General features: G+C 33.5%; 1 protein-coding gene across 1 annotated transcript; it reads right to left on the minus strand.

Moving 5' to 3' along the window:
* Window positions 1–11,917: 11,917 nt before the first annotated feature.
* Window positions 11,918–12,430, minus strand: LOC112097818 (uncharacterized mitochondrial protein AtMg00310-like). The gene has a single exon (XM_024183397.1). The coding sequence runs from the start codon at window positions 12,428–12,430 to the stop codon at window positions 11,918–11,920; it is 513 nt and encodes a 170-aa protein (XP_024039165.1).
* Between the last annotated feature and the right edge of the window lie 1,561 nt (window positions 12,431–13,991).

Raw genomic sequence — 13,991 nt, forward strand, 5'->3', positions numbered from 1 at the left:
TTCTCTGGGAATGTTTGACCAAATAGACTAGAGCAAGAGGCTTAAATCATATAACCTAAGGGTAATGAATGGCTCTAAAATTAAAATGAAAGGTACTAGGAAGAATAGTGTATATGTTCTGGATAGTGAAGTAATAGTTGGTGAATCTAGAATCTCTATTGATAGTGATATTGATAAAACCAAACTTAGCATCTTAGGCTAGGAGATATGAATGAAAGGGATCTCAACGAACTTGAAAGACAATGTGTATTAGGTGGGGATAAGATTGAAAGTATAGGTTTCTGTAAAGACTAAGTGTTAGGGAAATCTAAAAGAGCTAGCTTTAATAGATCCGTCTGAAAGTCAAATAATATTCTAGACTATATACACTCTGACCTTTGAAGACCAGCTTAAGATCTATCCTTCGGTGGAAACAAATACTTTGTGAACTTCACTAATAACTTTTCAAGAAAAGTCTAGACCTATGTTTTGAAAAATAAGGATCAAGTGTTTGAAAAATTCAAGGAATGGAAAAGTCTGCTTGAAAATCAAGTAAGAAAGAAGGTTAAGAAGTTGAGGATAGATAATAACTTAGAGTTTTCTAATCAATAGTTTCGGAGCTATTGTGCAAATTAGGAGATAACTAGACACATAACAGTGAGGCTGACACCTCAAAAAATTGGCTGGCTAGAAGGATGAATAAGACACTTACGGAGAGGGTAAGATGTATGCTCATTCAATTTAAGCTATCAAAGTCGCTATGCGTAAGAGATATTGATGATCGCAGCCTATCCAGTGAATCTAAGTGTCTCATCAACTATAAGCTTTTAGATACCTTTTAAAATGTAGGCTGGTAAGCCAGTAAGTATGAAAACCTTAGAGCATATGTTCAAGTAAATCAAGGGAGGCTTACGCCAAGAGCAGTAAAAGGGTGTTAATAGGTTATCCGAAAGAAGTGAAAGGATATAAAATATGGTGCATTAATCTAAATCCTCCTAAGTAATGCACAATCAGCAGGGATATCATCTTTAATGGAAGTGAAATGGCAGTAAAAAAGTAGCATGTTGAAGTAACAAACAATAATATAAAGCCTTTTGAAATATTAGAATTTAAAGTGGAGCCACCTAATCATAGGAACATTGAAGAAGCTGCAGCTTCTGAAGATAGTGTAATCAATTCATATAGAACTCAGGAATCTCAATAAAAAATTTAATCAGAATTATGTCCTTAGGAAGAAAGTTATAAACTTACGAGGGATAAGAAGAAAAGACATATAAAGCCACATAAAATGTTTGGTAATGCAAATCTGATTGCTTTTCCTTTAGTTGCTGCACATGATGTTATGATGAAGAACCTAAGACCTTTAAAGAAGTTGTACAGAGTCATTTTAAGAATAAATGATAGAAAGTTATGGAGGAAGAAATAAACTCTCTGTATAAGAATGAAACTTTGGAATTGGTTAAGAGGCCTGCAAACAAAAGAGTGGTTGGATGTAAATGGATCTTCAAAGTGAAAGAAGGCAGGACTGGATTTGAAGCCCTTAACAGCAGTTCAAGACATGGAGCTGGATCAACTTGATGTCAGGACTACCTTCTTACATGGTAAACTTCAAGAAGAAATACTTATGTCCCAACCTAAAAGGTACAAACACTTTGAATAGAAAGATCATGTTTGCTTATTAAAGAAATCATTGAATTGGTTAAAACAATTCCCAAGGCAATAGTACCTAAGGTTCGATGAGTTCTTGGTGTCAAATGGGCTCAAAAAATGTAATTATGACTGTTGTGTTTACTTTAAAGTAATGAAAGGCAATGTTTATGTGTACTTGTTATTATATGTTGACGACATGTTATTAGCAAGTAAAGGCAGAGGGGTTATTGAGAATTTAAAGTTGCTGCTCAATCCAGAATTTGACATGAACGATCTGGGCCAAGCTAAAAAAGATATTGGGCATGGAAATTAAAAAGAATAGGAGGACTAGTTTGCTATTTCTGTCTCAAGAAAATTGTTTGAAGAAAATGTTAGATACATATGGAATGATTGACTCTAATCTAGTTCAGACATCTTTGGCTTCATATTTTAGACTTAAAAGTTCAGTGTGTCCAACTGTAGATGAAGAGAAGCATGAAATGGTCAGAGTTCCCTATAAAAGTACAGTGCGGTGTTTGATGTATCCAATGGTCTTAACTAGGCCTGATATTGCTCCCGCTGTGAAATGAATCATGAGGTATATGGAATCACTTGGGAAGGAGCATTAGAGGGTTGTGAAATGGATTATAAGGTATCTTAATGGCACTTTAAACTGTGGACGGGTATATGGGAGATGTAAAGGTAGAAACGATAGGTTGTGGGGCTATGTAGACTCAGATTATGCTAGTGATTTGGATAGAAGAAGGTCGTTGACTAGTTATGTTTTACGCTCAATGGATTTGTTGTCAATTGAAAAGCTATATTACAACATGTAGTTGCTCTCTCAACTACTGAAGCTGAGTATACAGTTGCACCAGAAGCTTTAAAAGAAGCTTTATGGCTCAAAGGGCTGGTATATGAGTTGTGGATATACAGAAGTCAGTACTTATTTTTTGTGATAGCTCTAGTACTATACATTTGTGCAAGAATCCAGCACATCGTGAGAAAACTAAACATATAGATATCAAGCTACACTTTATAAGGAATGAAATCTCGGAGGCTGCTGTAAAAATGGTAAAAATACATACCGTACAGACATGCTTACCAAAGTTGTTCCGGTTGCTAAGTTCAAGTTATGCCTGCCCTGGACCTAGCCGGTTTAAGTAACTTATGAAATTACTTGATGTTGGAGAAGGAGCATGAATGAGCAGTGTTAATTTAAGATGGAAAATTGTGAAGGTTACTGGTGAATCACACTCAGTAGAATAAAACAGCAGTGTTTTGAGGTGGCTTTGGTAGTTAAAAATAACGAGACACAATACATGATTCACTTGTAAATTGTTAACATCAAAATGGTACTCGTTTTTAGTCGTTTGGCATTTTACTTAATTGATGCACGCGGCAGTCATGTGATAGGAGTTTAGCTGAGTCCGGTAAAGTCGTCATCCGTATGTCAGCGAGCTAGACAATCTGGGTTTGACGGTGGCTAATCTCATCATTCTCTCTTTAAGCCATTCATGACTGAATGAAAGAATGCAAAGTACAAGAGAAGAAAAATGACGAAGAAGAAGAGACCGAAATGGTGGGTTCACTTAAATTTGATTTAATAATAATTGTGTTTGGTTAAGAATATATTGGGTATATAGGTAGGCTCATAAAGTAAAAATTAAAAAGTTTAAATTTCAGAAGTGAGTTTATTCAGTAAATAGGTTTAATAATTAATAATTTAATGGTTCCAAATAATCTCACCCCACTTTATTTTTTTTTAATAACACCCCCATTTTATATTTTTTTACCTGTAATTATAGTTTTATCCTTAATTTTTGTTTGAATTTTTTAGCAGTTGGTTCATAAAAAGCAGTGTCCACCAATGGCATTTATTTCATACATGAAATCAATTATCTCATTTGGAGCTATAAGAAAATTGAAACATATGGATTACATTTACTCTTGCGAATACTGTCTTCCACTACGTGATGGCCCATACAAAGAACACTCTTACTCCTTAATTTAACATCGTCCACTTTGCTGCAGATTTCTGTTTTTTTTTTGAGATCTTCCTCTTCGGAGTTCTCGAATCCTCCTTCATTAATCAAATTCGAGCATTTCATCGTTTTGGCGACCAACTAAATCTTCTTCTCCACATATTATTAGGAACAGAGTAACTAAATTAATCAATTTTGTTTTTCTTTATAGCTTAGTTTGATCCAAATTAATCCAATTTTTAAAGCTGAATTTGGTTCCGTGTGAAGTATCCTTTTGTTAATGCTTCTTTTCCAACATCAAAAACGCAATGGGTGCAGGAAGATACAAACAATGAAGAAAATTGTTATTCTGGGTGTAAGACTACTATCTAAGATTCAAATAAAACATAATAAATACAAAATTAAGGTAAAATTAATACTATAAATCTGATCATATTTCCCAAAATAAGCAATATCTTCCTAAATTAATAATTGACAAATTTATTGAGGTTTGATAATATTTTATTAATCGCAATGTCAATATGATATTGACTTTGGATTACAACACCTAATACGAGAGAATCACGTGAAGCGATATTGAAAGAGATTTTATTTGACTATTTGCTTAATAATTAATATAAAAGGATATTACACCTGAAGGAATAAATTAAGTAGCATCTTAATTTATGATTGTAATCTTGTTGATTTTGATGCTGATCTTGAATGATGATATGTGCTAGCTGTCCATGATCTTCAGACATGGACAATTAATCTGTTTTATACATATACAATAGTCACGGACGATAAACTATTATTCCCAACAAATTAAAGGAAATGTATGTCGAGTCATTTTAACTATGTGTTATCTTCAATTATCCTTTAATTTATTACAAATTATTGTATCAATGAGATGCGGGGAGGTTGTCAATTTCTCCCCAATTGAAATTAATATATACTATTTATTCGCAGCATAATTTTACAGTATTATCCTTATTTTCAAATACATTTTTATTTATATTTTTCATAAATTATATAACTCATATAAATAGAAATTAAAATAAAAATTTTAAGGATTAAAAATAAAAAACATAAATGATACGGTATTTTTTGTATTATTTTATGTAAAAAAATCTTATAACAAGTATATATTTTACAATAAATATATAAAACAACAAAAAGTATAAGAAAAATATCTTAATATTAATTTTTTTATTTACTTCAAAACATATATTTCTTATTTTTAATATTCACAAAGTTTTATTTAATTTATAACAAGTATAAATAGAAGTGTATTTGTAAATAAGGATAATATAGTAAAATTATGTTGCCATGGGAATTATTGACTACTATGAAACAGTAGTAGCGTAAGTGGTATATATTTATTTTAGTAAGGGAAAAAATTGGCAATCTCCCTTTTATTTAATTAAATATAACATAAAAAGGGTAACATTGTAATTAACCTGTATGGTTAGGATTTCCCTTATATTGAGGGATAATAAGAATATCAAGATTGTCATTAGCAAATGTCATCATCAACAGTACGGAGACGAGGAAATATTAGGAAGATCCTCTTCCACCAATCATTATACGTGAAAATTTCATATTAGAAAACTTAATCATAAATACACATATTAAAATAAGGATTAAATAATAAAGTTCAACTAAAGTTGATCCTCTCCTTACCTGAACTTCTCCTAAATAGAAATTCATGCGCTGATTGATGATTAATAAATAAATAAATAAAATTAACTCATATCCATCCACTATTATTAAATGACATATAATATAAGATTATTAAAGCTCAAGAGAACTCAGATAAAGAAAAAATCCTAATATTTCTATAATCTTCAAATCAGAAAAGATATCGGCTTCTGGAATCAAAATTTCTAAGTAATTAAAGTTGCTTTTTCGACTTCCTGCTTTTGGTTTGATTAATATACATGTAATGTATATGTAAAGAATTAAGTAGCCGAGAGTGCGAAGATGGGTGATTGGGGAGTAAGTAATTACAAGATAATATAATAACAAAAATAGACTCTTTTCTTTCAAAATATTATTGTTTTAATTTGGAAATTTTGTTATTTTTCTGAAACATTTTTCAGTGCCTAAAATATTTTGTAAATTAAAAGAAAATTGAAGATATATAATCTTGACTCAATAAATATATTTCTTTAATTTCCGGGCATTGACAGTTTAAAATTGAGGTTTTTATTCTTAAATTGAAGTTATTTATTGTTTCAATCCATTAATTAATAGATGCTCGTAATTATTTACAAATAATGGTAAGATGATGGGATCATATATATAACGAAAGGTCTTTAACTCCACATTCATAGACAAAATTTTGTAACTTCGCATTATTTAACAAAATAATTAACAAATTAATAGTGATTATGGCTGAAGATTATGTTGATTAGCCCAAGCGTACTAAACGGCATGACTATTTTAAAGGTTGAAATTATAAATTTACATGCATTGCGCATTTTAATAAATTATGATCCAAGATCACTTGCTAGCTCCAAGAATTAGTTAGCCATTATTTGGAGTTTGTTTTAGTAAAAGATAATCAAGAAGAGAAAGCTTAATAAGCTAACAAGGATAGACAAACTTAATTAATGTTAACACATAGACAAGCAACAATATTTATTTATTTATTTCCTTTTTCAGGAATACACGATACACGTAAATAAACAAATAAAATCTCTTATATATCTCAAGAGATTTTATCAGTTGAAATGAACCAAACCGACAGTCACATAATTGACAGAACAATTGGTAAAAGTACCCATCACTTTATTCAATTAAACATAACACAAAAGAGTAACAGTGTAATTAACCAGTGTAGTTAGGGTTTCTCCCATATTGAGGGACAGCAAGAAGATCAAGATTGTCATTCACATTGTCATCATCAGTGGTACTGAGAAGAGGAAATAGTATAAAGATGATAATCTCCGACCAATCGTTATTACCTAAAAATTTCATAACAGAAAAATTAATCATAAATATATTAAAATAAGAATTATAAATGAAATTCAACTGAAATTAGCCTAAAAACCTGCGCAGGTAGTTTCCATAATCTTCAACTGAAAAGCTATTCACTTCGGAATCAAAATTACAAAGTAATGAAGTTGCTTTTGAGAGTTCTTGATTCTGGTTTGATATGATACGCATGGGGGGTATATATAGAGAATGAAGTAAACGAGAGTGCCAGGGTGGGTGGTTGGGGCGTAGGTAACTCCAAGACAAACTATTAGCAATAACAGTCTTTTTTTAAAAAACGTTATTAATTTAATTTTGAAAATGTGGCCAGAACTGCCAAAATGTGGCTGTTTTCAGACACAATTGTCAATGGCTCACATGATGGCTACAGTAATTTGTTTGTATTTGCTTTGACACGACAAATATATTCCTTTAATTTGCGGGCAATAACAGTTTTAGGTGATTCTAGTATTAGGTGCTGTAATATATATATGTGTGTGTACATATTGTGTGTGTACATATATCAAAGATAAGTGAATTTGTTATCATATTGAAGTAAGGGATGAGCTAAAAAATTTAAAAGCACAAATTTCAATACAATAGAGTGCATTTTGTCCTACAGTATATTAAAATTAAAATTTTTATTTTATTTTACCTTATTCCTTACTTTTAACATGGTAAGATTTTTTTTTTTTTTTTTGAAATTGCTCTATATAGGAAAACTCTCAAGTGCAGATGTCTGCACGAATTTTCTTACGGATTTGGTACTTCATAATGATATAAAAGTTTTTTATAAAGCTGTTAAAGCTCAAATGAGAGAGAGAGGGAGGCCAGACACCGGCATAATAATTTGTGCAGATTTGAGACTTCGTAATGGTTGAAAAGGCCTTCGCGCCATTGTTAGATCCTGAATTTGCATGACGCCCCACAAGCAAAAAGGATTCTGGATTTAGTATTGATCTAGCCCAAAATCTTGGACTTTATTAAAGTTCAAAAAATATATTAAGAAATATAATTTAATAATATAATCATTATACTATTAAATCATATGTCTTAATAGTTTTACCCAACTTTAACAAAATTCAGGATCCTAAATTAGAACATTTCTAATATACATACATACATACATACAGACATACAACACACACACACACACACACAAAAATTTTAAAGTGTAGGAAAAATCGGAAAAACTTTAAAACCGTGATGTTTAATAGCATTATGAAATTAAACTTTGAAATCACACAATATTAATTTTAAAACTTTCTTGTACTTTAAAATCGTGGATTGGAAAATTTCCCTATATATATATATATTCTCCTTTATTTTCTGTGCAATAACAGTTTATTGGCAATAATTGTAATGGTTATAATAAATATATAAATTCAAGTGGCTGACAGTCCATACCTACTCATGGAACCTTCCATGGATTAGGCTTATTAATTTGGGTTTGGAAAATTTTTATCTTAGATCAAGTTTATGATTCAACATCCTTAAATTACACTTACTTTTACACTATTTTCTGACCTCTGGATATATAATTAATCAATGGATAGGATTAGATCTAATTAATTATATTGACTATATTTATAAATAATTAATAATATTGATTTTTGGGCTTAGATTTTTTTCTCTCCAATTTACTCACTCCTTAATTCATTTTCTTTAATCTCTCTTGTCATCTTCTTCACGGTTTAACAGTATAACAAAAGCTTGTTGCAGAGAAAAATAGAAAAATTACGAATTGCTTCAAAAAAATAGTCTTTTATGCCTTTTTTTGTTTGAAGAAAAAATATTTGTTTTCAATCTCTATTATTGTCAAATTGAACACAGTGAAACCCTAGAAGGCAAAAGCTGCATTTCGCATGCGAGCTTGTAAAAAGTAAAATGACAAATATTATGTAAGCTTAAGCAGCCATTATTGATCTATAATTTTAGTTGTCTATGAATTTTGGATCAATTATTATTGGCTTGAATAAAAATAAATAATTTTTGTTGAAAGAATTTTTCCCCATAACCACACTTGAAGATCAATCATCGCATATGTGTATTAGAAAATCAAAACGTTCTTCAACTTCAAGTCAGCTGATTTTACTGAAATGTTTTTACAAATGCATGAAAATATTGTCAACAGGTTGGAAGTGAAACAATTAATGAGAAGACGAAACAAAACACAAAGTAAGATATAAGCAAAAAAAAAAAAAAGAATAAAAACTATGGAGGGAAAGTAAATAAGTAGGAGAGAGAAATGTTAATTAAGAATTACTAATTATACACCGTTCATAAATTATTATTAAATATCTATGTTACTAAATCAACCTAATCCAAGTCACCCATTAGTTACAAATCTAAGGACTAATAAATGATGTAAAATTAAATGTAATTTTAAGGGGCCATTGATCCGTCCTCAAATATAAAATAAGTGAATCTGTTACCACATCAAAGTAAAGCACAAGTTAAAAGACAAAAAACTATATATTTCAATATAATGCGATTTATTTTTCCCTTAGTGTAATGAAATCTGTATTGTTTTTATCTTTTACATTGTCCTATAGTTGTGATCATAGGAAGTTGGTTAGCATCTCTTGCTCCCAAATGTGTATGTCTTGTGAGGGTGGTGGTTTGGGGTTGGGGAATTTATTTAGTCTTAATTGTGTAGCTTCGCTCACTACTGCCTGGAGTATTTTCACTACTCACTAAATCTGAAGCTGATTTGTTAGAGCTCGCTTGAAGTTGTCTCTTCACTACTCTTGGATTCAGACACATTGTCTGTCTTCTATTGGGATCCGTTTGAAGATTGTAATGCCTCATTTGATTGTGGGTTGCCATTGGTAGATTGGGAACGGCTTGTCAGTTAATCTGTGGACAGATCATGTGAGGTTTACACAGTCTATATCACAATTTATCGGCAATGATAATTTAAATTTGTGTGCGCCAGTGAGTTCTTTAATTTAGAATGGCAAATGATAGATCCCTTCTATGTTTCGTGAGATGTTCCCTCAACTTATTCATGGAATTGTGGCCACTCTGTGAGTGCTGAGCTCCATTTACAAGATGCTGCGGCTTATTTTGAGGATTTTCATCAAGTTCAGCCTTGGGGCTCTTTAATTTGGGTGATTTATTCCTTCTCAGTTTTGTTGTGGCGTTTGTTATATAATCATTTGAATACACAAGACAATCTTTGGCGCCCTGATTTTTTCATTGTTTCTTGCTGCCCCCTCTGTAAGAATGACGCAGAGATGGCTTCTCATTTGTTCCTCGGTTGTCCTTATGCTCAGCATCTTTGGCGTTGGCTTGTTGCCGCGTTCAGGTGGTGGTTCCCTGTTATGGTGATATTCAGCAGCTTCGGGATTTGATCAAATTTCCTTCCATTGCTATTTCTGATGCTGCTCTTTGGCGTGCTGCCACCTTTACTATGATTTATTATGTTTGGATGTCTCGCAATAAGCTGCTCTTTGACAATGAGTCTTGGCCTGTGTAGCGGGAACAAACTTTGGTGATTGCTCATTTGCATGTTATCAAGAAATTCATCCCTGGCACTTGTTGATGTTCATTACCTATTCATGCTCTTTTGTGTATGCATGCTTCAATTTCTCGTTATTGCCACCGTTTTTCAGAATTCTACTACACCATTATGGATTAAAATAAATACTGATGGCATGTCAAAGGGAAATCCAGGCTCTGTGGCTTGTGGATCTGTTTTCCGTGGCTTCAATGGGGCTTTTCATGGTGGTTTCTCTATGCCTTCGGGGGTTCAGACTTCTTTCTTTCTTTCTTTTATGTGCTAAAATTTTAGCTATTGTGAAAGCAATAGAGATTGTTGTTGTGAAGGTGTGGACTCATGTCTAGAATTTGAAAGTGATTCTAGTGCTGCTCTTGCATGCCTTTCCAAAAAAGGGTTTAAGCCGCCTTGGGGACTGCGAATCCAATGGCTCAACTGTATGAATGTGATTTGTGGTATTCACTTTTATTCTTCTCATATTCATCATGGAGGTTATTCAGTAGCAGATAGTTTAGCTTCCTTGGGACGATCCGCCAAACTCTGTTTTTTTTTTTTTTTTTTGAAAAGGAATACTAACTTTCATTCAAACAAAAGAGTTGAATACATTCATAATTTCGATTGGAAAAGAACCCAACCAAACAATAGCTTCTAAGTGATCAAAGGCTAATCTATCCAATGAGTGGGCAATCGCATTACAAGATCATGGTGTATAATGACATTTAACCTTGCGGAGATCCTTAAGCTTGTTTTGAATCTCTGAAATGACCCAGTAAATCTCATTCTTGCTACCCTTTTTGTTGTTAATTAAATCAGCCACCATTTGAGAATCAGTTTCAATAATTAAAGAGGATAACCCTGCATCCACAGCTGCTTGTAAACCCCATCTTACTGCTTCAGCTTCCGCATACGATACATTCCCATGAAGCCTTGAAGTCTTAACAGCAGCAGCTATGATATTCCCCGTTGCATCTCTAATCACTGCTCCCAATCCTGATATATTTTTTTCCTTGCTTATGGCTGCATCAACGTTCACCTTGAACCAGTTTTGCGGTGGAGGAATCCAAGCTTTGGCTGTTTTCTTCTCTTTGTCAACTCCACAAGTCAGTCCTAAAGGCTTTACTCTCTAATAAGCTTCTAACAATGCTTCTGCCTTTGTTACTGACATCTGATAACCAGGCTTCTTTGCTTCAAATAAGAGTTTATTTGTTGCTGTCCAAATAGTCCAGCAAGTGACAGCTAACAGCTCGAAATCTGCTTTGTTCATTTTCTTTGCTAGGTCTTGGAAAACCGTAAGCATATCTGGGCCTACCATATCCTTAAAGCTTTCTGCAAATTTGGTGTGTTCCCAGGTTTTCTGGGCTGCCTTGCATTCCACCAAAGCATAAAAAATGTTCTCAGTTCGGTTACCACAAATTTGATAGAAAGGCTCATGCAGCACCTTTTTCCTCCATAAGTTCACAGCTGTTGGAAGCAAATTTTGAGTATCTCTCCATAGAAAGATCTTGATTTTTTCTGGGATGTTGAGAGTCCAAATGACTTTCCACTAGTTGCTGCTGTTCACTGAGCTGCTTGGGGTATCTGGAACCTTCAGCTTGAGGGCTATTTGGTATCCGCTTTTGACAGGGTATTCTCCTTCCCTGTCATAATGCCAGATTACTTGGTCTCTGCTATGATTTATGGGCAGGGGGATATTCATAATTGCATCTGCATCTTCCTACACAAATTATTCATAAAGCAAGGCTTCTTTCCATTGGTTATCATTTGTTATTAGCTCAGAGACTGTAGTTTTACTTGGAAGTGTTGGTAATGAGATTGGTTTAAAAGTAATTGGTTGAGAAATCCAAATATCTTTGTAAACCATCACCTAATCACCCCCACCAATCCTCCATTTGTAGCCTTTGAGGATAACTTCTCTACCCCATAAAATGCTCCTCCAGATATAAGAAGGTTTTGAGCCTACGGTTACTTCCATGAATTTCCCATACTTGAAGTATTTGGCTTGTAAAACTTTAGCCACCAGTGATTTGGAATTCTGAATAATCTGCCACCCTTGCTTCGCTACCAATGCTTGATTAAAGCTCGAGAAGTCCCTGAAACCCAAGCCACCACGACTTTTAGCTTGACTTAACTTATACCAGCTAGCCCACTGTATGGTTCGCTTATCTTCTTTACTTCCCCACCAGTACCTAGCAATTGCTTTCTGGATGTCGTTACAAGTGCCCACTGGTAATTTGAAAACACTCATGGCATAGACTAGCAACGCTCGTGCTACTGCTTTGATGAGCACTTCTTTACCCCCACTCAAATAACATTTATGCTCCCAACTTGATATTTTGCTCAGGATCTTGAGCTTTATCTCATTGAAGAAGGATTTCATTTTTCACCCAATCATAGAAGGTAGCCCCAAGTACTTCTCATGCTTTGAAAGTTTGAAACCACCTTGAGCTTGAATAAGTTCTTAATGGTCGAAATTTGATCATCTTTCACATTGTGGCTGAAAAATATTAATGACTTGTCGAAATTAAAAATCTGCCCGGAAGCCGTAGCATAGCAATAAAAAATTCCTTTGAGATGCATACAATCCTCCTTCGAAGCTCTTGCAAAAATGAGACTGTCATCAGCGAATAACAGATGGGAAATGGTGATATTGTTGCCGAATTTCAGCCCATGTATCAGCCTCTGACTTTCAGCTTGCATAAGGAGATTTGAAAAAACCTCTGCACATAAAATGAACAAATATGGAGAGAGAGGACACCCTTGTCTTAGCCCTCTTTGAGGCTTAATCAAACCCCTCGGCACACCATTAATGAGGACTGAGAAAGATGTTATGGTTATGCAGCCCATTATCAGCTCTACCCACTTATTAGAAAAGCCTAGCTTCAATATTGTTTTCTCTAAAAATTGCCACTCCACCCGATCATAGGCTTTGCTTATATCAAGCTTTAATGCCACTAACCCATTCTTTTTCCCCTTACTATGTCTGATTTTATGCAAGCATTCATACCCAATAATGATATTGTCAGTGATTAATCTATTGGGAATAAAAGCACTTTGTGCTGGGGAGATAACATGCTAAAGAATATGTTTCAACCGATTAGCTATGGCTTTTGTAATAATCATATAAATAACATTGCATAGACTAATGGGTCTGAAATCAGTAACTTTGCTAGGCTTTCCTATTTTCATAATTAAAGCAATGTAGGTGTGATTTAATGGAGCAATGGTAGCTTTCTCGTTAAGGATATGCAAACAGGTACTGACGACTCCTGTTTTGACTGACTGCCAATGCCTTTGGAAGAAAACAGCATGTAATCCGTCCGGTCCCAGAGCTTTGGTGGGGCACATCTGAGCTAAAGTCTCTGTTACCTCCTCATCTGTAAATGGTTGATCAAGCTCATCATTCATTGCAGCACTGACTTTTGGATTTAACCACTTTAAAGCAGCTTCTAATTGATCTTGAGTTGGATTCGAGGTAGAAAATAAATTTGCGAAGCATCCGCCTTGGGGACTGCGAATCCAATCTCTGTTAAAAGTTGTCTTTCTGAAGATGCTTTGGGGTTGCCTTAATATAGGTTTCGGTAGTCTTTTTTGTACATCATTTTTCTCTTCTTGCCTAAATATAGATTTTTCATCATGCAATAACATTTTTAAAGCCATTTACATAAAAAAAAAGAAGGAACCGACAGTGTCAAGTGTGTGGGTAGTAGACGAAAAATCAACGACTGATGTTTAATTTAGATTAGTGGAAACAGATTAACGCCTATGGTTCAATTGTGAGAATAACGGGGGAGCTTTGATTCATGCAGATTTGATAATTGGTGTGTAAATTCTAATGCTATGGGTGTTAAAGTGCAAGTGTGCACAACAAGTAATATAATAATGAGTATTCAAGATCGTCTCTGTAGGGATTGATGTTATCAGATTTGCTACAATAATTC

This window comes from Citrus clementina, unplaced genomic scaffold (assembly GCF_000493195.1).
Source record: "Citrus clementina cultivar Clemenules unplaced genomic scaffold, Citrus_clementina_v1.0 scaffold_5, whole genome shotgun sequence".
Taxonomy (NCBI): Eukaryota; Viridiplantae; Streptophyta; class Magnoliopsida; order Sapindales; family Rutaceae; genus Citrus; species Citrus x clementina.